At 43.8% G+C, this 22,753-nt stretch overlaps 1 protein-coding gene across 7 annotated transcripts in view; it reads right to left on the bottom strand.

Annotated features, from left to right (window-relative positions):
• Positions 1 to 22,753, bottom strand: part of CNOT4 (CCR4-NOT transcription complex subunit 4) — a 100,991-nt gene that overhangs the window by 42,298 nt on the left and 35,940 nt on the right. For 2 of the 7 annotated variants that reach the window (XM_015421296.1, XM_015421301.1), the window contains exons 3-8: positions 21,011 to 21,208; positions 20,118 to 20,204; positions 18,334 to 18,435; positions 13,684 to 13,809; positions 4,392 to 4,525; positions 1,082 to 1,237 (exon numbers count right to left, since the gene is read on the bottom strand). In XM_015421296.1, the coding sequence (XP_015276782.1) occupies positions 1,082 to 1,237; positions 4,392 to 4,525; positions 13,684 to 13,809; positions 18,334 to 18,435; positions 20,118 to 20,204; positions 21,011 to 21,208 (803 nt within the window). The remainder of the gene's footprint in view (positions 1 to 1,081; positions 1,238 to 4,391; positions 4,526 to 13,683; positions 13,810 to 18,333; positions 18,436 to 20,117; positions 20,205 to 21,010; positions 21,209 to 22,753) is intronic. The other 5 variants (XM_015421299.1, XM_015421302.1, XM_015421300.1 and 2 more) reach the window with 3 other exon arrangements.

Below are 22,753 nucleotides of genomic sequence, written 5' to 3'. Positions count from 1 at the left end.
ACAGGACTTCATGAAAGGTAGTGTACAGTATATGTTGTCAGAAAATGACCACAGCCTCTTCCAACTGGATTATACTTTCCAAAAGTACTCACAATGACCTAGTGTTGAAGTCTGGGGTATCAGTTTAATGTAAAAGGAAAATCAGGTATTAATTTGTTTCAACCACATCCTACTAAGTTTGTTAGGCCTAGTTACTGATGTAGCATGGAAGCAACTTCCTCACATCAATAATGTCTAAACATAAAGCATGTAGGACAGGGAACTAACAAGGCTGCTTCCAGCAGGTCCACTTGGTTCTTACTTATAAACATTACTGGTGTGTGTCAGGGACTGGACCGCATGGAATCAGCTTCCACAGTGCAACAGTATCAACCAAGCTTTATTTTGGCTACTCTGAGGCAGAACTGAAGCAAGCTTAGAGGTAATGTACACTATCGCTCTAACAAGCACAAAGCTCTACAGTGACGTTTAAGATACAAGAGAATTCTTTCAGTATTAAACAAAATCCAAAGACCTTTAATCAGCAATATGTAGAGAACACAGTTTTGCTACACAGGAGTTACTTTATCATTTAAAGTAGTACTATATCTCAATCTGGTGTCTTGTTATTAAACCAACATATCTGGATGAAGAGCAGGAAGTATTCAAATTTGCCAACCCAGTTCAAGGTATTCAAACCAGTCAACTCATGGCCTCCTAGGAGTTCCTACAATGCAAGAGGTTTTTTTTTTTCTCTTTAGAACACACTGAAAGTTGTTTGCTGAAGAGAGGTACTTGCTTAGCTAGAACACTGACCCAGAAGGCAATTGTTCAAGATGTCTTGCCCTGTTCAAAATCTTACCTTTGGTCACCATTTGTTAGCCTAGACATGGGCTTCTCCTGAACAAACTGCCCATTAGGGAACAATGTGCAGTTTTTCATCAGGTTTAAGGAACCCACTAGTGGTTCAGGTTCAACCGTTTTCATTTGTAACCTTGTAAAAATTTGAATCCAGCTCTCCTAATAGAGGCTAGAGAATCATCCCTCCACATCAGTGAGAGAGAAAGAAAGCTAACTAAAGTATAAAAGGCAGCACAATTACCCGAAATCTGAATCTGGACCATCTGGAGTCATGTGTTCTGGGTCTGTGCCATTTTCTAAAATAGGAGGCGTTTTCCTGTGTTCCATTGTTAAGCCGTTGACTGATTTACTTGAACTCTGTAATGATGGCCAGGCATCTTTGTTATTACTGTTGGGTCTGGAAAGAGGTGAGAGTAAAAGAGAGTTGAAGTTACGAAGAAAGTCTTAAATTGAAACACTGGGGAAATTATTCCTCATGCCACACAGGAACGTGCAGAGGAATAAAGAGGTCTTCAATACTGTAGTTAAGATGGTTGGAATAAACTTCACTTCTTGCACCAGATTGTTTCTACTTACATTTGTGCACTTGTAAAATTAGAGGCAATTCTGACTACCAAGACACAGGCTCCTAAAAGACTTCTTCATCCTAAAGATTTCTGGTTTTATGAAAATTGGTATTCCATTCCTTCCAACTGATACACTATATCGCCGCAATGATCTTTGAGGATTTCCCCATGCTACACTGCATGGTAACTGAAAACTATCACGACACTACAGTTTACCTGCTTTACTGGCTCTGTTCCAACAATAAATGGATCAAGAAGAAACAAGTATCAGGGTTGATCTTGCCAATCTTTTCTACTAATGGAATGGGGCATTTTTGACAATTCTCCCCTCTTGTTACAGACCTCTGACTCCCTCCACATCCTGGGGAATCCAAACTGGGGACTCCAAACTGTGAGCCAGTTTGGTGTTGTGGCTAGGAGCGGGGACTCTAATCTGGGAGAACCAGGTTTGATTCTCCACTCCTTCATATGCAGCTGCTGGTGTGACCTTGGGTCACTTACAATTTCTTACAGAGCTGTTCTCTTACCAGTTCTCGAAAGAGCTCTCTCAGCCCCACTTACCTCACAGGGTGTCTGTTGTGGGGAGGGGAAGGGATTGTAAGCCACTCTGAGACTCCTTCGGGTAGTGAAGGGCAGGGTATAAATCCAATATCATCTTCTTCATTTTGGGGGTATTCTGGGCTGCAGCAGGGAGGAGGAGGAGGCAAGGAAGCTGTGCTCCGCTGACAAAAATCTTTGTCAGCAGAAATTTTCAGTGGGATCCAAGCACTCATATAGAGCCCCACCTCAAAACCAATCAAGCCATCAATCTAAAGAAACTGTATTTAATTTTCGAACAATGTTGTTGCCTAACTTTTGCATAAGTCGCTATGAGAAGATAAATATGATACTATGGTTTGATTGTTATCCATTTTCTCCCCTCCTTTCAAATGTTCGGAACCATATGCTGTTGTCTAAATCTTTCCAGATGTTAATGTTGAAAATGTTGATTTACAGTTGTTTACTTTTGTACAACCCCTGAATGTTATTACCGATCGGCACTTTTGGAAAACGGGAGAACTTTGCCTATGGATCAATAGAAGATGGCCCACAGAGAGGCTTTCCAGATAAAGCAAATGCAAAAAAACCCCTTGATGCAACGTTTGTTGCCAGCAGTTTTCTCCCTTTTGACTGGAGAACCATTTTACCTTGCCATCTAGATGTTACTGTTTTTGAAGAACAAAATTAAATTCCATGCTTACTAATTAAGAGCAGGAAATTCATTCTCATTTGATTCACTGCTGCAATTACTGAAACAGATGACCTGAGTCAGGATGAACCAAGAGTAGCAAGAATGCAATTTTGTACAACTTTTCAAGCAATTCAGGATCTTGCAATGTATATCAACAGAAACTGAAAGACTTATTGAGCTAGCACAGACAATTCAGATATAAACCAATTCAAGTAGAAGCTAAGCCAATCCCCACTTTACTATGCCAGCCAGAACATACATATGCAGTCTACTTTCAGACTTCAAAGATCCATTTGGGACATTTTCATTAAAATGGCCATAAAGCCCTAGATAAAATCTAGCAACTGAAACTGCTCAGCACCAAATTCCAGTTACAATTTCCTAAGTAATAATAAACTGTTTGCTTGTTCCTTCTTGCCTTACGGTAGAATGTATCAAGTCTCAGACCACTATGAAAAAGTTTCTGTTAATCTTACTGGATGTAGTTCTGGTCTATTTCAACACTGCTTCCCTTTTGAAGCTCATAGTATCCCAATACCCAGAGGCATCACCCTCCAAATGAGATTACCACAAACACATAACTGAGTTGATGCCCTGGTCACTCCGTAACTAAATGCCCAAAGTCACATTTTCTGCAAAAGTGAAAGAAAAATCTGTGCCCTGTGTCATTCCAGTTCTGTTAATCACTCTGCTTTTACAAATGTTCTTGTCAATTTCACTATATCTAAGATTCTTTATTTTCTGGGGACAGAGTTAATGCTGACCCATTTAATTTTAGTAGAGGGCAAAATGGTGTAAGATTCTGGAATCCTGGATGGGGTTGTTCTTGAAAACCTATTTGAAGATTTCCCCTAGAAAGAAATCTTCTGAGAAGTATCCATCATTTATTTGTTATAGACATCAAGCTCTGACGCTCATTTATAGATAATTATTTTTCCATTCATTGAATAAGGTTTCTGTTCGGCTATTACAATGTAAAGAGACTTAGCTGGAAATGATGCCAGTTCCACAACCATCTTCACTCAAGAGGTATTTTGCAAGCATCAAAACAGCTAATGTAGACCCTGAATATTAACCACAGGCCTGCAAACCAGTTAAATTTTCCAAATACAGAACACTATTTAAATTCCTATTAGGCCTCTCTAAATAACTTTATACAGAACAAACTTCAGCCACATATTGTTAGACACATAGGCATGTAATTAACTGCACCCTACATATTAGTTAATATATTTAAACAAGAAACACATGTACATGATTCAACTAACGTGCTTAAGTCAAAAATACAAGGATTAATTTTGTATTTCAGATGACACCTTCATGGCATTCTCACCTTCACAAGGCACAGCTGAATCCATCTGTTCATACCTTAATGTGTAATTTTCCATCATACTGTCTAGTCTCGTTTGAATTTAAGACAGTCCTTCCAGATTTCATAATTACAGATACTACACAGAGATCACTTATGGATAAACTTAATGGTAAAACTACATAGTTCAGATTATTCCCACAATGTTAAGATGCAATGTTTTCACTACATATACAGTGTTGTGAGAGAACCAGCCATCCCTTTATGTAAAAACACGCACAGGTTATTTGAAAATGCTGCATACATTACTATAATGATGCCAAGGGAGTAAAATGCTGTGTGTGCTAGCTTAAGCAGTAAGGCGGTGAAGCAAAGTGCTAAGAGAGAGGAAAAAAGGAATTTGATGGGAAACAAAAAAATGCACTGGCAGAGCACCTGTACTTACGTATCATACCTCTGCAGTGAAGTAACTTTGTTCTTGTTCTTGTCAACTGTGTTTGTAGACAGCTGGAGGAAGTTGGGGTTTAACTTGTACAATTCTTGAAGCAACTTCTGTTCATATTCTTGATGCTTACCAGCCTGGGGTAAAAAAAAAACTTAAGCATCATGCAACCTGACAATTTAAAAAGTACTTTCACACACTGCAAATTAGTTTCTCAACTTCAAACAATGTAACGTCAATGCTGGGGGGTTTAGCTGCATTATCAAAAAGTTATTTCAAGGCAGCCCAATTTATGTCCCCCAAAACATGAGCACTGTAGCAATAATACTGCCTTCTTACACAAGTATCACATCACCTTTGTTGTGACAGAAAACGAGGTTCACTGCAACCTAGATAACATTTTCATTCAAAATAAAAGTCTGTCTTAGTACAATCCACTGTAATGATCCCATTTCATATGTAAACTCTGAAGTGTTGTTACTACAGAAAACTGCTCAGAAGGTACAGTGATGAACTGGTTATGTTTATCAGGCTACTTTTAGTTCAAGATTTGGTGACTATACCTCACAGTCCCATATAATTTGTGCCAATCAGCCAAATGAATTAAAATTCAATACAAACTCTTCATTTAACTTGTCATTTAAGTTTTATTATGTATCCTTTTGAGTACAGCCTTCTTAGAGTACCGAAAAAAAGAATTTACTTGGGAAGTTTAATTTTTCACCAGAAGTTGACTGCCTCCAGCAGAAGACTGGGATAGGTTTTTTTTGGTATTTGCTGTTTCCTTGCTTCCCACTGCAAATTTACACATTGTATCCAGCCCTCTTCCTGGGGGTCCCCAGATCTCAAAGGGCAATGGGAAAGTTCCATTATACGAGCAGAGATTCAGCTGTAGTACTTGGTAGACCATCTAAGTATTTATATCTCACTCTTCACCCCAAGGAGCCCCCAAAGTGACTTACAATGTCCTCCTTTCCTCTGCTTTATCCTCACAACAACCCCATGATGAAGGTTAAGCTAAGAGTGTGTAGCTGGCCCAAGGTCACCCAGCAAACTTCCATGGCACGTGGGGATTCGAACCTGGATTCCCCAGATTCCAGTCCAACACTTTAACCACTATACCACACTGGCCATTACAAGAAGTTTGAAGCTGATTAACAATATGAAATATAAATCTCCCATCCATCATAGTCATTCCATCGCCAGTCCATCCTGTGTTATATAGCTGAAACACAGACTTAAAAGAAGAGATGGAAAAACTTTCTAAACAGAGATGCAGTGCATACTCAAACTTCTGCTACTGAGCAGGATATACGATCTAGTCTGCAAGAAAGTAGCAAAACAAACAATTGTGACCAATTTATGAAGAACCAACTTCAGGTCTAGTAAGGAGCTCAACTGGGATGTATGCGGGAGACTCAAAGCTGAAACACTTCATCACAGGATACCATCATGCATAAGAACATACTATCAAGAGATGAAGGAGGATCAGAGTAGCTGTATGCACCAGGATTTAAGCGTAAGGATGTATTGCTGGTGACCAAGATCAAGACAATTCATACCATGGTATTCCCAATTACTGTGTCAGGATGTTAAAACTGGACAACGGAGAAAGCTGACGAGAAGAAAGTTGATTTAGTTGAAATGTGACATTGCAGGAGAGTTTCATGGACACTGTGGACCGCCAGAAAGACAAATGAGTGTGATCTAGATCAAATCAAGCCTGAACGCTCCCTAAGCTGTGATGAACAAACTGAGGCTTACATGCCTTGTTCATATTCTGAGAAGACAAGAGTCACTGGAAAAGGCAATAATGCAAAGAAACGTTGAAGGCAGACCCAACATGAGATGGATTGATTCAATAAAGGAAGCCATGGCCCTCGGGTTACAAGACCTGGGCAAGGCTATTAACAATAGGTAGTTTTGAAGGTCATTAATTCATAGGGTTGCCATAAGTGAGAAGCAACTTATACACACAAACCATGATTAACACGGCTACCAAAGAACCATCAGAACATAGCTAGTTATTTTGTTAAGTATGTGAGTAATTCAAGACAGTGGCAGGAATGCATACATGAGGAGTCCTGCTCTGATTAATGCATTCTTCAGAGAGATCTTGCCCTGTGCCTGCACTGGAACAACATTTTCACATGGTCATTACTTCAGGAGAGTGGTAAAAAGTCAGAAGAGTAACTCGTTCAGGAGAGGTTTCAAAGATGATGCAAATACGTATCTCCAACAGAATCCATATGTGCTAAATGTTTTCTGGTTCTGGTTAAGATACCTACATATTGACTGTCTATACTGGTGACATGGATTGCAACTGCAGAAATATGAGCATATAGGTAATAGCTCCAGAGATTCATTGACTGAGTGTACAGGATTCTGAAAGTTGTACCCCATGCCCATTCAAACAGTATTTGGTTGCAACATCTCTGACTGCAATCTACACACTCTGGCCTATGCCCACAGAAATATCACAACCTGTTTGCAGGGTCTGACTGCTGCTGAGGGGTCCACATGGATGTCACTGATTCTTTAAAAATGGAAAGTAGGAACTTGGGTTTTTAATACTTCTAAATGTTCACCACTTCTGATACTGAGCTTAGAATCCAAATGTCTGAAGTAGTACTAATGATAGGTAAAGAAAACTGCAATAAACTGGACTCATTCAAGGAACTATTATACAAACAGAGCTTGAGATGTGATGAAACCAAATCAATTGGCACAGTACTTTTCAAAGGCTTTGGAAGCTAATAGTTGTGGCCAATGTAGGACAATTTAAGCCACCTCTAAATAAAAGGACTAGTACTGAAAAGTGGCTGAAAAAGGACTAGTACTGAGAAGTACTAAATAAAGTCATGAAGCACTGAAAAGTACTAAATAAAAGGACTAGTACTGAAAAGTGGCTCTTCAGTCCCAAGTTTTTACTTTAGTTTGGGAGAGATATGTAGATCTCATAAGAGTCAAAGACTGTAATTCTTAGTCTGTTCTTTAGATCAGGTGCTGATTAATTGAACACTCAAGATGCCAACCAGGCAATGAGGTCAGAAAGCACTGTAGCTACCTGAACTGGTCTAATGTCTTCAGGAATCTCAACAAACACACATGCCAAAACTATGATGAAAGAGATAGCTATTAAGATGAGCTCTCAGAACAAAGTCTGGATAAATGGTTCCTGCTTCTTAAGTATTTAACAGTGGTCCTCTCTCAAACAAGAAAGCTTATAATCACATCCATTCAATAGAGGGACTTTTGTTCCACAACCACTACACTTAAACAAGTTTCTGTGTAACAGGCATATGGACAGAAAAGAGATGAAAATTCTTTCCACATTAAAAAATGGTGGCATAGTTTCAACTGTATATGGTAAAGATTCCACGTACAGAGACTACAAAAAACTGGAAGTCTCTTTTCTAATAAGTTCCCGAAAGACAGAGTAAAAAATACACTGACCAAACCAAATTATTCTTCTGGTTACTGACTTCTATACATACTCAACTGAGTTTCCATTACCTAAATTTCAGGGCTTTCATTTTTTGTTTAAAACTGAAGCAGAAGTTCAGAACATCTGTATATTTATTTGTTCTATGCTGCATAATAATTCAGCAGCAATGCTGCTGGGAGAAATCTCTAACTAAATGGGACCACAAAATTAGACTAGGGAATTTATTAAAACAGGTTGCTTACCTGTAACTGAGGATCTTTGAGTGGTCATCTGTGCATTCACACCTCTGGGATATAGTGCGCCTGCGCCGACCCCGATCGGTATAATGGAAAGCAAAAGGAATTTGCACGCCCGCTCCCCGGTCACGTGCCGGACTCTACCGCACATGACCAAGGGAGGGGCATGACAATCCCGCAAGTTCCTTCTGACCGCTGCCCTCAGTCTCCAAAGAAAGTCAGGAAGGACCGAAAGCAGAGGAGGAGGGCAGGTTGTGTGAATGCACAGATGACCACTCAAAGATCCTCAGTTACAGGTAAGCAACCTGTTTATCTTCTTCGTGGTCTCTGTGCATCACACCTCTGGGAGAATGAAAAGCAATGCCCACCTACCTGGAGGAGGGAACTGAGGTCCTAAACCTGCGCCGCCTGCAACATCGCTCGTCCCACAATTGACCACTGATGAAGATGAACATCGAGGGCATAATGCCTCACAAACGTGTGAGGCATGACCCAAGTAGCTGCGTTACAGATATCTTCCAACAACACACCTCGCAGGAAGGCTGTGGATGCTGCCACTGCCCGGGTAGAGTGTGCCCGTAGCGGACCCGGGAGTGACTTCTTGGCTAGCATATAGCACAATTTCATAGTCTCCATGATCCACTTGGATAGATGTTGGGGTGACAGCTTCTTCCCCTGAGAGGGTAGAGCATGAGAAACAAACAAGGCCGGAGATTTCAGAAAAGGCCATGTTCGATTTAGGTAAAAGAGTAAAGTTCTTTTGACATCCAACAAATGAAAACAGCGTTCTTCCTCCGTTGAGGGAGATGGAAAAAACATAGGAAGCACAATGTCCACTTGCAGGTGAAACTCAGAAACAACTTTCAGCAGGAAAGAAACATCTGGAGCCAACGTGACCCCATCGTGATGGAAACTCATATAAGGTGGGTCACAGACGAGTGCCGATAACTCGCCCATCCTCCTGGTGGAGGTGACCGCAACTAAAAAGGCTGTCTTCCATGACAAAAGCAGACAAGTAGCCATTGGTTCAAATGGTTTGTCCATGAGCCTTGCAAGCACCATGGGTAGATCCCACGCTGGCATGGGTCCACGTGATGGGGGGAAGAGGTGGGTCAGACCCTTAAGAAACTTCTTGGTCTGGGGATGAGAGAAGACAGAGCGACCGTCAATCATTGGGTGATTTGCCGAAATTGCGGCTGAGGCACAACTGAGTCCTAGGTCTAAACGAGACAATAAGAACCCAAAGATTGCCATCAGGTCGGAAGGTGGCGGCGGCAAGACCAGCGAGGTAAGGTAAGACAAGAATTTCTTCCACTTCCCAGCGAAAGATTGGGAGAAGATAAATCCAATTGAGCTCCCACTCGTGCTCCGCTGCCCCTCCTCTGCTCAAGACGTCGGCTTGGACGTTCAGTGTTCCTGGCAGATGAGTGGCTCGTGTTCCATGATTGACACTTGACCCATAGTTCTATGGCTAGGCGACATAGCCCCCGGGAGATCATACCTCCCTGTTTGTTGATATAACACAGGGCTGTGGTGTTGCCTGTCAGGACTGTAACCACTTGCTTGGCCACTAGGTGTCAGAAAGACCTGAGCGCGTACAGCACTGCCAGGAGTTCCAGGAAATTTATATGATTGTGTGCTACATGGGACTCCCAACGAGCCCCCACACAAAGACCCTTGAGATGTGCGCCCCGTCCCCAGAGGGACGCATCTGTAGTCAGCGTGAGTGTTGACGTGGGTGGATGGAATGGGGCTCCTGCTAGGCGATTCACAGGATCTGTCCACCAAAGCAGAGAGCCCAAAACGGATGGTGGGAAGACGAGACAAAGGGATTGAGGATGACTCTGTGGGTGAAACCTGCGTACGAACCATAGCTGCAGAGGTCTCATGTGCAGTCTGACAAAAACAATGATGTTGATGGTGGCAGCCATCAGACCCAGTAGCCATTGGATTCGCTTTGCTGTAGCATGTCCAGACCTGCGGAATAGAGTCACTAGTTCAACAATGTCCCTTGCTCTCTGAGGAGGGAGAAAAGCTTTGCAAACTATCCTAGACTAGCTCCTATAAATTGCACCCGTTTGGTGGGGTAGCATTGACTTCTTCAGATTTACCTGGATGCCTAAGGGTGTCAGAACTGTCAAGGTTAGGTTTACATTGGTGAGCAGGGATGCTTCTGAATCCGCTACCAGCAACCAATCGTCTATATAGGGAAATATCTGCACTCTCCTTAGGCGGAGGTGTGCCACCACTGCCAACATAACCTTCGTGAAGGCTGTGGATAATCCAAACGGGAGGGCGTTGAATTGGAAATGCCGGTTGCCTCCTGCAAACCGGAGGAAACAACAGTGGGAAGGGTGGATGGAGACATGGAAGTAAGCATCCTTGAGATTCAACGTAACCATCCACGTCTCCGGATCTAGGAGTGGAAGGATGGCCTGCAACGTTGTCATCCTGAACTTTTTGTATAGGATGAAAGAGTGCAGGTTCCTTAGGTCCAAAATAGGTTGGAGGCCACCATCCCGTTTTGGTACCGTAAAGTAATGGGAGTAGAAGCCCATTATGTGCTGTGCTGATGGTACCGGCTCGACAGCATCCATGCTTAGGAAAGTTTGCACCTCTTCTAGGAGGACTGCGGAAGGTGGTGTGACGACGATGTGGGAGGAGGAAGGGATTTGGGAAAACTCTATTAGGTATCCCATTTTTATTATTGAGAGGACCCAGTGGTCCGACATAATGGACTCCCAGATCGACAGCTAAGGAGACAATCGGGTAGGGAGTTGGGAGAGAAGGTGTGAGTCAAAGACTCTGTTTAGTGTTCTTAGCAGTTTTGGATCTAGATAGAGAGGTAGATGAAAACTTGGATTTTCCACCGTAGGAACGGGGAGGATGACTCGGAGACTTTTGCCAGTGTGGCTCAGAGGAGGATTTAGGCGATGGTCTACCTGACTATTGTATAGACCATGGTTTTCCTTTATTCTGCTTAGTAGGAGGTACAACCCCTAAGCTACGAGGTCTTGATGCTTTTGTCAAGCTCTTGAAGTATCCCATCCGCGGTGGAACTAAAAAGTCCATCCCCTTTGAATGGAAGGTCCTCTACAGTGGTCTTGGTTTCTGGCTGTAAGGCGGAGGAACGTAGCCATGCGTATCTGCGTAAGGCGACTGCAGAAGTGAGAGTCTTTGCCGCTGTATCCAATGAGTGCTTGGATACATTGAGTTGATGTTTCGCCAAGAGCATCCCCTCTGTTTGGATGCGTCTAGCTTGGTGCCTACAATCAAGGGATGAGATGAATTCAGACATTTGTTCCCAGAGGGAATACTGATAACGTCCCATGCAAGCTGCATAATTGGAAGTCTAGCTACCCAGAGCTCCGGCAGTATAATATTTTGTGCCTAAAGAGTCGATTTTCTGTCCCTCTTTATCCGGAGGTGTAGAATGAGTACTCTTGCCCTTGGTCGAGGACGTAACCACTAACGAATCGGGGTTTGGATGCACGAAAAGGAATTCTGCCCCTGATTCTAGAATCTTATACATATGGTCCAACCTCTTATTGGAGATTGATACCGAGGAAGGATGGGCCCAGGGTTTTTTTTGCTGTTTGCAAAAGGACCGACGTCATGGGAAGGGCAACCGTGTCGAAGTATCCATTTGTACTATATTTGTACTGAGTCCGTGACTATCAGAAGGGGCTGGATGGTGGGCAGAGCTAGTGTATGAGCCATATGCTTAATAAAGTCCCCATAAGGTTTAACATCCTCCAATGGTGAAATAGGGAGCTCGACCTCGACTTGTTGTTGTAGGGATGCTTCCAACGGTGGATGGGTACTCTCCTCATCCAAGTAAGAGCTGGGTGAGCTGGATGGGTTAGAGGATTCGGAGTACGACGTTTGGAGGATTGGCATCGGAGGCCTAAGTTCCGACTGATCTATGGGGTTTTTTGGTGCCGACGGCTGAAGACCTTGATCTTTAGTTATCGGTCTCGATTGGGACGGTTTCATGAATTCCGGTGCCGGGTAGGGATCTCAGTACCAAGAGATTCTAGACGAAGAAGACTGGCGATCCCACTCCATGGGGGGACGAGGGATCCAGGGCATCGACCCTGAAAATGGGTAGGCTCCGTATAAATATTGCCATTGGTGCTGATCCCATGACATGGGCGGAATCGGCGTCAGAGATCGATTTCGCTCATCGGAGATGAACGGAGGAGAGGGGACGACATTGATCTTGTTGCAGGTTCTCGACATTGGGTGGTGGAGGAACCTGAGTCAAGTCCAGCTCCTGATCGGAGTCGAGGGACTGGATGGGGCATAGCAAAGGTGACAGAAGTGCACCTTGTGGCTGCCCTCGGCTTATTGAATCAAGTGAAGTGGCTCCGCAAGAGCCTTTCTTGTGCTTCTTAAGCTTGATAAGCCGAACGTCCTTGCCCTCATGTCTTTTAGAAGGAGTATGGGCTTCAGACTGTTGTGCCTGAATTGGGCTTTTCAGCACCGATTTTACGGCATCGATGGAGGTTGATGTCGAAGACACGGCAATTGTCGCTTCCGATGCTGAGATGGAGGTGCCACTGGAGAGACTGCAGCTTCCATCAGCGCCATTTGCAGTCTAGCAGCTCTATTTTTCCTGGTCTGCTTGAAGAACTTAGAGCAATGGGCGCAAGAGGCAACTCGGTGCGATTCCCCCAGGCATAAAAGGTAGAGAGAATGTCCATCTGTGGGGGCAATCTTACTGCCACATACCAGGCACCTTTTAAAGAAACCCCACCGCGCGGCCATAGGCCAGGGGAAGAAGTGGTAGAGATAAAGTCCAATAAACACACTACCTAACTGAAAAACTTTCCTAACTAAATTTGAATAAAAGGAGGCCGAAAGGGCGCCAAAAAGTAAAGTTTTACTGACAGAGGCGGAGAGAGTCCTACCAGCGCGGCGGTCAGAAGAGAACTGGCGGGATTGTCATGCCCCTCCCTTGGTCATGCGTAGTGGAGCCCGGAATGTTACCAGGGAGCGGGCGCAAAAATTCCTTTTGCTTTCCATTATACCAATCGGGGTCGGCGCAGGCGCACTATATCCCAGAGGTGTGATGCACAGAGACCACGAAGAAGATCATTTCTTACCAAATAAGAGTTGGGATCATGTCATTTATAAAACTGGATTAATATGATGCTTTTGTTCTAAAGGTATCTTAAATACTACTTTATAGGAAAAAGATTTTACTGCTTGTGAGAAAATGCTTGGGTATTTTTTTCTAAAAGCTGTACATAGTATATTATTCCCACTATTATTTTATACGGTATAAAACACCTTATCTAAAAAAAGAACACTGGTTATTGGCTGCTAACCTTTTATGAGCGATAATCCAACTACTGCTGAATTAATATCCTTGTTTTACAGATAAGGAAGAGAGTGAAGTAATGGTTTGTCCAAAGACGAGAGATTTCAAATCCAGTGATCCTAGTGGCCCAGACTCAATTTTACATATGAAGAACCACATGGGCTGAAAAACTTGAACACCCCCCCCCCAAACTTAGGCCTTTTTTCATGGCTTTTCTTACACTGCATAATTGACCAAATATTAAAAAAGAAATTAAAACTGTAGTATGTATTACCAAACACCTACCTGCATCTCTTCTTTTGTGAAACTAGCTGCTTCATCTCCTAGTTCATGTAGATACATACAGTCTGGCTTTGGACACTGCATATTCTTCAGAAAATAACTGCAGTATTTTGTGGTACCTAAAGATGCCTGGTTAAAAAAAAGCATCAGTTACTATAAAGGATAGCAAGTTACATCTTACATAAATGAATCTCATTTCATCTCTGAGATAAGCAGGTTGCTTACCAGTAACTGGTGATCTTCGAGTGGTCATCTGTGCATTCACACCCATGGGGATCTAGTGCGCATGCGCTGGATTGATCGGTGCTGTAGCAAGCTCTTTTAACGGATTTTCGCGCCCAGTCCCTCGAGCATGTGCACGAACCCCACCGCGCATGCCCAGAGGGGTGGGCGTGGACATCCCGCCAGTTCCTACAAACCGCCGCAAATCAACCCCCAATAAAAAATGTATAAGCTGACAACAGCGAGGAAGGAGGGCGGGTGGAGTGAATGCACAGATGACCACTCGAAGATCACCAGTTACTGGTAAGCAACCTGCTTATCTTCGACGTGGTCTCTGTGCTTCACACCCATGGGAGATTAGCGAGCAGTAGCCTACCTGGAGGAGGGTGCTGGCAGGTCTTTTACTGCGTAGCCGAAAACAGAATGTGACGACCCATGTTGGTATTGGTATTCGTACGGACGTCTAGGGCGTAGTGCCTTATGAAGGTATTAGGTGTGGCCCACGTAGCGGCTTTGCAAATGTCTGTCAGCGGCACTCCCTGGAGGAAGGCAGTGGAAGTCACAACAGCCCTGGTAGAATGAGCCCTGATAGGGCCAGGCAATGGCTGTTTGGCGATCTGGTAACACAGATGGATGAGACTCACAATCCACTTTGACAGGCGCTGGGCCGTTATGCGAGTGCCCAATCGTGCTGACGCGTAAGAGACGAACAGTTGTGAGTCATGTCTAGTTGGGTGTGTTCTATTGAGGTAGAACAGGAGAGCCCGCTTCACATCTAAAGTGTGTAATAATTTGTCTTCCGCTGATGTTGGATTTGGAAAGAAGTCAGGGAGGAAGACCTCCGCCTGCCGGTGGAACTCTGACATTACCTTCGGCAGAAAGGAGATATCCGGGACGAGGCAGATTCCGTCCGGCAAAAATGACAGGTAAGGTGTATCGTATCCAGAGGATTACTCACTTTCAAGATTAAGGACAAAAAAGAAAAGATTGACTCTGTTCTGAAAGCTCAAGAATTTTTAAGGGTCCAGTTGGGAAGGTCAGAGGACGGTAAAAAAGAAGAGGACAGCAAGTCCAGTGGCGAGCTAAACTCGGGTTCTTCCGGAGAGGACTCTCTGTCAGAGCAAAAGGCAGCAGCCCCAAAAAGTCCTTATAAGTTATGGAAGAGAAGGGACTCTGAATTGTGCCTTTGAGAACTTTGAAATGGGATGATCGGGGGTACTGTTTTTAGACAGTTAAATTTAAACTTTAAAGGAAAAGTATTATAAATGTTTGACTCAGTTTATAAGGTGATTAATGTTGGGAAGACTTGATGCAACTAAGCTAGTAGGAGGATCTCCTCTCTTGGGTTTTTAGTCAGTAGTGGGTTCTTTACTTTATCCCGTAAATGTAGTTTCCCCTCCTTTTTCTTCTGTTATAGTTTTTGTAGTGATATAAAAATAAAAAATCCCCTCCGGGGGCTCAAAAAAAGAAAAAAAAGAAAGAAAGCTGCAATCACAATCATAGTCTTTGTGAAGACTCTTGGGGCACTGGACAGGCCGAATGGAAGGGCCGTATACTGGTAGTGCTGTTGACCAATCGCAAAGTGGAGGTATTGGCGGTGGAAGGGGTGGATGGTAAGGTGGAAATATGCGTCTTGGAGGTCAAGGGTGGCCATCCAGATGTGTTTCTGAAGCAATGGCATGATCTGTTGTAGGGATACCATGCGGAAGCGGTGGTAGGTCACAAAACGGTTCAGTTCCCTTAGATCTAATATGGGTCGAACACCTCCGTCTCTCTTTGGGACTGTGAAGTATCGGGAATAAAATTCCGTCCCTTGGAGGTGTGGTGGAACATGTTCGATGGCTCCCTTCTGCAGAAGGACGGACACCTCCTCGAGGAGAGGTGGGGAAGGGGGCGTGGAGACGAAAACAGGAGTATTGGGGTTCTGGTGGAACTGAATTTTGTAGCTTCGGGTCAAGATGGAAAGCACCCACTCGTCCGAGGTGATGAGATGCCAAGCGTGAAGAAAGGGAAACAGACGGGTAGGAGCTGACTCGGTGACAGGGCAGTCAAAAATCCTGCTTGGAGGGTTTTGACTGTTTGGTGCTTGTTGTCCGGAACTGAATTTCGGTTTCTGAAAGGCGGGTCTTTGGCCTCCCGAAGACGTTCGTGGTCTCCATCGTGTGTCTGGAGACTGATGAGTTGAGGTACGCCTCTGCCAGGACCTTGACCAGGTGCGGGGCCGGTATTGTTGTTTTGCAGAGGAAGAGACCCCTAGAGCTCGAGAAGCCTTTATGCTTTTATCCAACTCTTGTAGAGTAGAATCAGTGGTAGCATTGAAACGCCCCAGGCCATCGAAAGGGAGATCTTCCACATAATATCTAGTATCTATCGGAAGATTAGTGTTGCGGAGCCAGGAATGTCTTCTGAGAGCTATTGCAGAGGCCATCGTTCTGGAAGATGCCTCGAGGACATGTTTAGTAGTGTTGAGCTGTTGTTTTGCCAACACCATGCCCTCTTTTTGTATGACTCTGGCTGCTTGAAGTTTGTCGTCAGGGAGGTGGCTGAGGAGTTCTGAGAACTGTTCCCAGAGAGTATATTGATACCGGTTCATACAGGCCAGGTAGTTAGTGGCCTTGACTCCCAATGGTCCCGTGGAGTAGAAGCGCCTACCGAAGACATCTAATTTCCTTCCTTCCTTGTCAGGAGCGGAATGCGTCTTCTTGGATTTGGAGGAAGATGTAATTACCATAGAGTTTGGCTGAGGGTGCTTAGTTTGGATGATGATCGGGGTTGGAGTGACCAGAGGGTTAAGAGGACGACTTGGTTCCAGAATATGGTGGGAAGGATCGACTACAGGAGGACGTGACAGAGATGCTGAAGGTCTCGACTTGTGGGGCGATCTCGACCTCTGAACAGAGTGGGACGAACAGCGATCCCAATCAGAATAGCCCGTCGGAGTCAACCACGGCATGGATGGTGGATAAGCCCCGTACAAGTACCTCAACTGTCATTGATCCCACGAGGTTGGTGGTGGAAGGAGCAGGAAGACTCTTGGGGAGCGACTTCTGGACGTCTTGGAGACAAAGCAGTAGTCTGTCTGTGAGAGCCGTCCCTGTAGTCTCGGTTGTCGATATTGACAGATTGAGTGACCGAACGTGGAGGGTGACGCTGCGCGTCGCATGAGGTATATCGGTGCTGACATGGATCGATGTCGGGAGCTTCCGATACCGTCGACGATGGGGAAGGAGACGGAGAAGGCTCTGCATCCATTTGATGACTTAGGAGCTCTACCGTTTCGATGTCGGAGTAAGGACGCTCCATTTGGTGGATGGGGGAATCCAATAGTTGGGATGGTCGGTATTGGTGGAGGGACTTGGGCCTCCGATATCGATACTGCCGTTGGAGCGGGAGACACTTTAGGGTCATCACCCAGTGCAGACACCGCTTCCTTCCCCTTCTTCACCGCCTTCAGGGACTTGGAGGTGCCCTTCTTCGCGGACTTATGATCCTTACTTGCCTTAGCCTTCTTTTTGACTGGCGTGGAAGCAGACGAATGTGCCTTCGATGTCGGGAGCTTCCGCATCGGGCGGTCGACATCGGAGGCAGACCTCGATGTCGGAGCTGTCGATGTAGACGGTCTCTCCTCCATCGCTGAGGCAGGAGCAAGGGTCGATTCCAGCAGTGCCACTTTAAGGCGCGCAGCACGGTTTTTTCGCGTTTGATTGGAGAAACGCGCACAGTGACAACAGAACTCTGGCTGGTGAGACTCTCCGAGGCAAAAAAATGCAGAGGATATGACGGTCAGGAGGAGCACGTTTGCTGCCACAACCCTTGCACCTGTTGAAAAATCCCCACTTCTTCTCCATAAAAGAAGCGAAGAAAAAGAGGGAACGTGTTTTTTTTTTTTGGGGGGGGGGTAGCCCGAAGGCCTGAGGTAAACTCCCCCTCAGCAGAAAATAAAGTGTTTTTTTAACTGTTTTTGAAGAACAAACAACCAAAAATTAAAGTAAAAGAAAGTTTGGAAATAATTCCTAAGATCTGTGAGGCAAAAGCTAACAGCGAACCGATCGGATCGACGAAGAAGAGGTCTACTCAACGCGGCGGTAAGAAAGGAACTTGCGGGATGTCCGTGCCCACCCCTCTGGGCATATGCGGTGGGGTTCCTGCGCATGCCCGAGGGACTGGGCGTGAAAATCCGTTAAAAGAGCTTGCTACAGCACCGATCGATCTGGCGTGTGCGCACTAGATCCCCATGGGTGTGAAGCACAGAGACCACGTCGAAGATCATAGGGTTCAGTTACATATACTGGATTTGCACTTATGATAAATTACGTGCAACCCGTACTTGTTACAGTATGGAACTATTACTACATGCAGCATTTTCATGAATTGTAATAACAGTGTCCTTATATTCTCGTAAAGGTTTGCAAAATACACAAGCAATACTACCTTAAGTGTTCTTCCATCTACCACCACATTATTGACACACTGTATAGCTCTGAGTGCATCTTCTGACCGGATGTAGGTTACATATGCACTTGCACTTGGACCCTAGATTTAAAAAAAGAAAAAGAAAACCTTTTTTAGTCACAAGACAGTCACATATACTTATTTGGACTTCACAAAATTTTGTCACATTACGTGTTGATGAATTGAGACTTTACTTGTATTATTTAAATCAATTTTATCCTGCCTTTAAACAGATTCCCTCCACCTTACAGATTTCCCCTTAAAACCCTTTTTATAATCTTTTTTTAGCATTTTTTTTAAAAAGTGCGGGCTCCCACACCACACTAAGTCACACACCAAGAGCAGAGTCAAGAAGTTGGAAAAGGCGGGCCTGTCGGCCAGGAAGCGGCTTCCGAATGGCGCCCTTCTCCTGTTGTCACCACTGGAGAGCACTTGAGACCCAGCTGCAGAGCCCCCTTTCTTATTTCCCACCAGCTGCCACCTTAGCAGCAAGCCAAAGTCACAGATTGGCAATTTACACCATGCAGGTGCATTCCTGGCACTTTCCCCTACTGCCGGCAGCGGTCGCTGCTTGCTCTTTCTTTCCCTCACATCTTCCAACTACCGTGTAGAGGCTGTGATGGATCCACCTCTCCCTCAGGACTCCTCTCAATCAATGCTCCCTCTAAGCTGTTGAGTCTTGTGAGCAAAAATTCTACTTTGTGAGCTACTGCCATTAAAGTTGTGAGTGAGTTATTTGGCTACTGCATAAATTAGTTTGCTCTGGAGCCATCCTTCCTGAGCTAAGACAAAAATGTGTGAGCCGGAGGCTAAAAAAACTATGAACTAGCTCACACTAACTCATCTTAGAGGGAACACTGCTCTCAATGCAGTCTGGGGACCAACCCAGAGAGGACCCACAGGAGTAGTGGACGAGCCTTTAGGAGGCGAGAGTAATGAGGTGGGTTAGTCTCTGGTGCCTCAGTGGGCTTCCTTCTCCTGTCACCACTAATCAGCCAACAGCATCTTTGTCCCCCTTGGTCTCACAGCTCACTAGAGCTCTCCCTCAAGCTCCAAGCCTCCCCGTCTCTCTTCAGTGTTAATAAATTATTTAATTTTTTTTAGCCCCACAAGAAAAACATGTGCCCCACAAGCTACAAAATCCTTGCTATGTGCCTGAGCAAAATGTGTGTTGAGATATTCCACCCCTGCCAAAAAACCCAAAGATGAGGGAAGGAGGAAAGGGAAGAGAACAGCAAAAAGAATCAAGTGGGAAAGAGCTAAGGAGGTGGCAAAAGGGCAGCTCCTGTCATCAGCTGTTGCCCATGAAAAGGAAGGAGATTAGTGAAGGCTTACTCATTAGCAAGCATAAGGAGGATGCTTGGCATGGTTGAGAAGTAGCAGAGGAAAGGTGAGTCTGGAAGGAGTTCTGTGGAACACTAGTCACAGAATGAGTCATACACACAAAAGGTAGAGAAAGAAATAAAGGAGAAGATGTACAAGTAACCTCTCTTCGGGTTGAGGCCACAGGGGCTTATAGACTACAAAAACCAGAATGGTTACTTGATTTCTTTTAGCTTAATGTGCTCCAGCTGCACAATTGAGTTTCTTATTTTATTGATGGGTATTCTGGATTGTCTATTATCCCATAAGATTGAACCAAAATCTTGTCACTATATTAACTGGAACATTTTTGTGTAAGTATATCAACATTTAGATGCCTACTTTCCAATATAAACTACACTCATCTCTTGTTTAGGATGTGGACAGTGTCACTATCTCACCTGTGAGCCTGCATACGATGTGCTGTTGTTGATGACAACTTTGTGTATTTTACCAAATTTCCCAAAATATTCTGGCCTTTTCAAAACCTGCATGGTAAAAAATTAACACAAGATTAACAAGCTGCTCAGCTGGAATTTGTGTCACTACGTAAAACCTACTTAATTAAAACTATTTAAGGGTTTTGAATGAAGCTAATGAAGAAACATTTCTAAGTGACATTGTAGAATTCAGCTAGATCCTGTCTCGGTCAATTTAAGCAGAAAATAGTTCAAAACAGCAATTTCCTGCTAAGTTTTGTAGATTTCCCCCCTTCCACTATAGACTTCCAACCTCTCCTTCAAGCTGTTTCTGGAGACTCCCTGTCTCTCAAGAGATGCCGTTTAGGAAGCACTATGGACAGCAGCAGGAAGTGCAGAAATCCTGTTCTACTGATCAAAGTGCTTTCCACTAGCAGACATTTACTGTGATTTACTTCTCTACCAGTATCCCAATTCCTGTCAACAAGGGCAGTAGCTAGATACATACTCCAGCACTACTACTTACCAACATTAGCTACATTTAAAGACAGAAACAGTGCTTCTTCCTTCTGAAGACTAACAATAAATGCCTGCAGAAGTCTTTATACACACAAGTAGTTTCACAGCCACTTGCTTCATAAGAAACAATCCATGACTATCCATACAAATGCAATACATGAACAAGGTGCTTCAAAGAAATCAAATAATTTGGTGAAGCAGTACTAGAAATGTACAAGTAAACCAAAGCATAAGCAAATGCAAAACAGAAGAACCAATCTCTACATGACTTAATTTGGCAACTGCAAGAACTACAGCAAACCCAGGTTAGACCACATTTGTTGTTCGTAATGAGGAGGATTCCAATAGCTGCTTACCTCTGGATCCGCTAGACGCTGGGACAACCCTACTACAAAGACAAGATTCTTCTGTACAACCCGTACGCTGGCCAGGTGTTTACGATTCTCTGATATCTTCTGTTTTCTTTCATTCTGCTTCTGTTTCTTTTCATTTTTTATCCTCTGCAGCTCTTCTTGAGAGAGTGGTTTGTACACTGCTGGATCTTCTGGATATGGCTAATTTTAATTTTTTTAAAAAAAGAATTAAATGATAAATTTCTAAGAAGCAGAGATGGAATAAACACTGATTTTATTTTGTGGATCTAGGAAAACCATTTTTCTAAACCCAGAAAAAACGAAAATCCTAGCTTGATATCTTTAATTTATTTCTGTTAATAACTCCCTAAACTAAAATCATGTAAGTCTACACAAACTTTTCAGTATTCAGGAATAATTATTTTCCCTTATGAGGAATCCATACTTTTACAATTATTAACTTCACTCTAGACTTTAGAATTCTACTCTACCACCTCAATTCCACAATTATATAGGTAACTGAATTTATTCAGACCTATTTGTCTGGAATGATGGCCAGGAAACCAGAGGTATACAGGAACTAAGCAAAGCAGTGCAAAGCTGTGGTGTGCCATGAGACACAATCTTACCATGTACCAACTCCACAGACCTTTTCTGGCTTTTAGCCAAGGGTATGTATACTTCAAAGGTGCTCTTTCCACAATTATCAGCATTATACCCTTGCTTCTTTTTTAAATCAGACAATATGAAACTTGTGATGAACTTCAGTTTGAAGCTACATTCTCTCACCTGCACTGCAATTACACCCCGTTTTCTAGTATTCATAACTATTTCATTCAGTGAACCATTTGCATAAAGAACCCATGCCCATTTTACCTAATGTTTTTGTTGACTAATGTGATGCAACTCACTAACATACACACACTTTTCAAAGGAATTTAAACAAGAACAACAGGTCCCTACACTTCTGGAGTGCCCCTGTAGGAAGAGCCCTAAATGCATGCAAGCAAGAACAGCTGACTCTCCACTGTCACCCTTTGCTATATCCAACATTTTCTTGCAGCTGTGAAGTTCAAAGGAAGATATGTAATGGTAGGCATGGTGCCATTACTCATCCTTCCACTGTAGAAGCTTCAGTACATTTTCACAGAGTCCGAAGGATGTGTCCTAAGCTATAAACCTATTTCTGAAGTTGGTACCTACTGTGAGTGCTATGAGGGTAGTAACACAATAAAATGCTAACAGAAGCTTGTCAGGGAAAGATGGCATGTTGAAATCCTATCAATGCACCACTACAGAACTGCATCCACTTGAGAAGACACTGAAGGCTCATTTGGTAGTGTTACACTAAACTTTCACTTGCTTTCACTTAAGACACTTCATGTTATTACCAGCAGAAAACATAACTGCAAGGCTTCAGGAATTCTTGAGTCTGTGTACTCCTTCTCCCCCCTCATACAGCAAGATTATTATTTCCAGGTTTGTAGTAAACCAAAGTTTGCCCCTGCTCTTACCCGGCAAACCAGGGTCCTAAACTGGGAGTAAACCACTGTTTGGACCTGATTTGTAGGACAAGCACAAATTGCATTTCGCTGGTTTGGCTGTATTAAACTATGATCTGCAACAAAGATGGAAACAATTATGTCACCGAGCAAGGGGGAGGAGGACAGCATATGTGAGCCTGAAGAATCCCTCAAATTCATTCTTATAGGGGAAACTCATAGTTTGCCTTAGAGGAAGTATTCC

The sequence above is a fragment of the Gekko japonicus genome, unplaced genomic scaffold (assembly GCF_001447785.1).
Source record: "Gekko japonicus isolate JY-2015 unplaced genomic scaffold, Gekko_japonicus_V1.1 scaffold443, whole genome shotgun sequence".
Classification (NCBI taxonomy): domain Eukaryota; kingdom Metazoa; phylum Chordata; class Lepidosauria; order Squamata; family Gekkonidae; genus Gekko; species Gekko japonicus.
The sequence above is the reverse complement of the archived record's forward strand: the minus strand, read 5'-3'. Positions and strand labels throughout refer to the sequence as shown.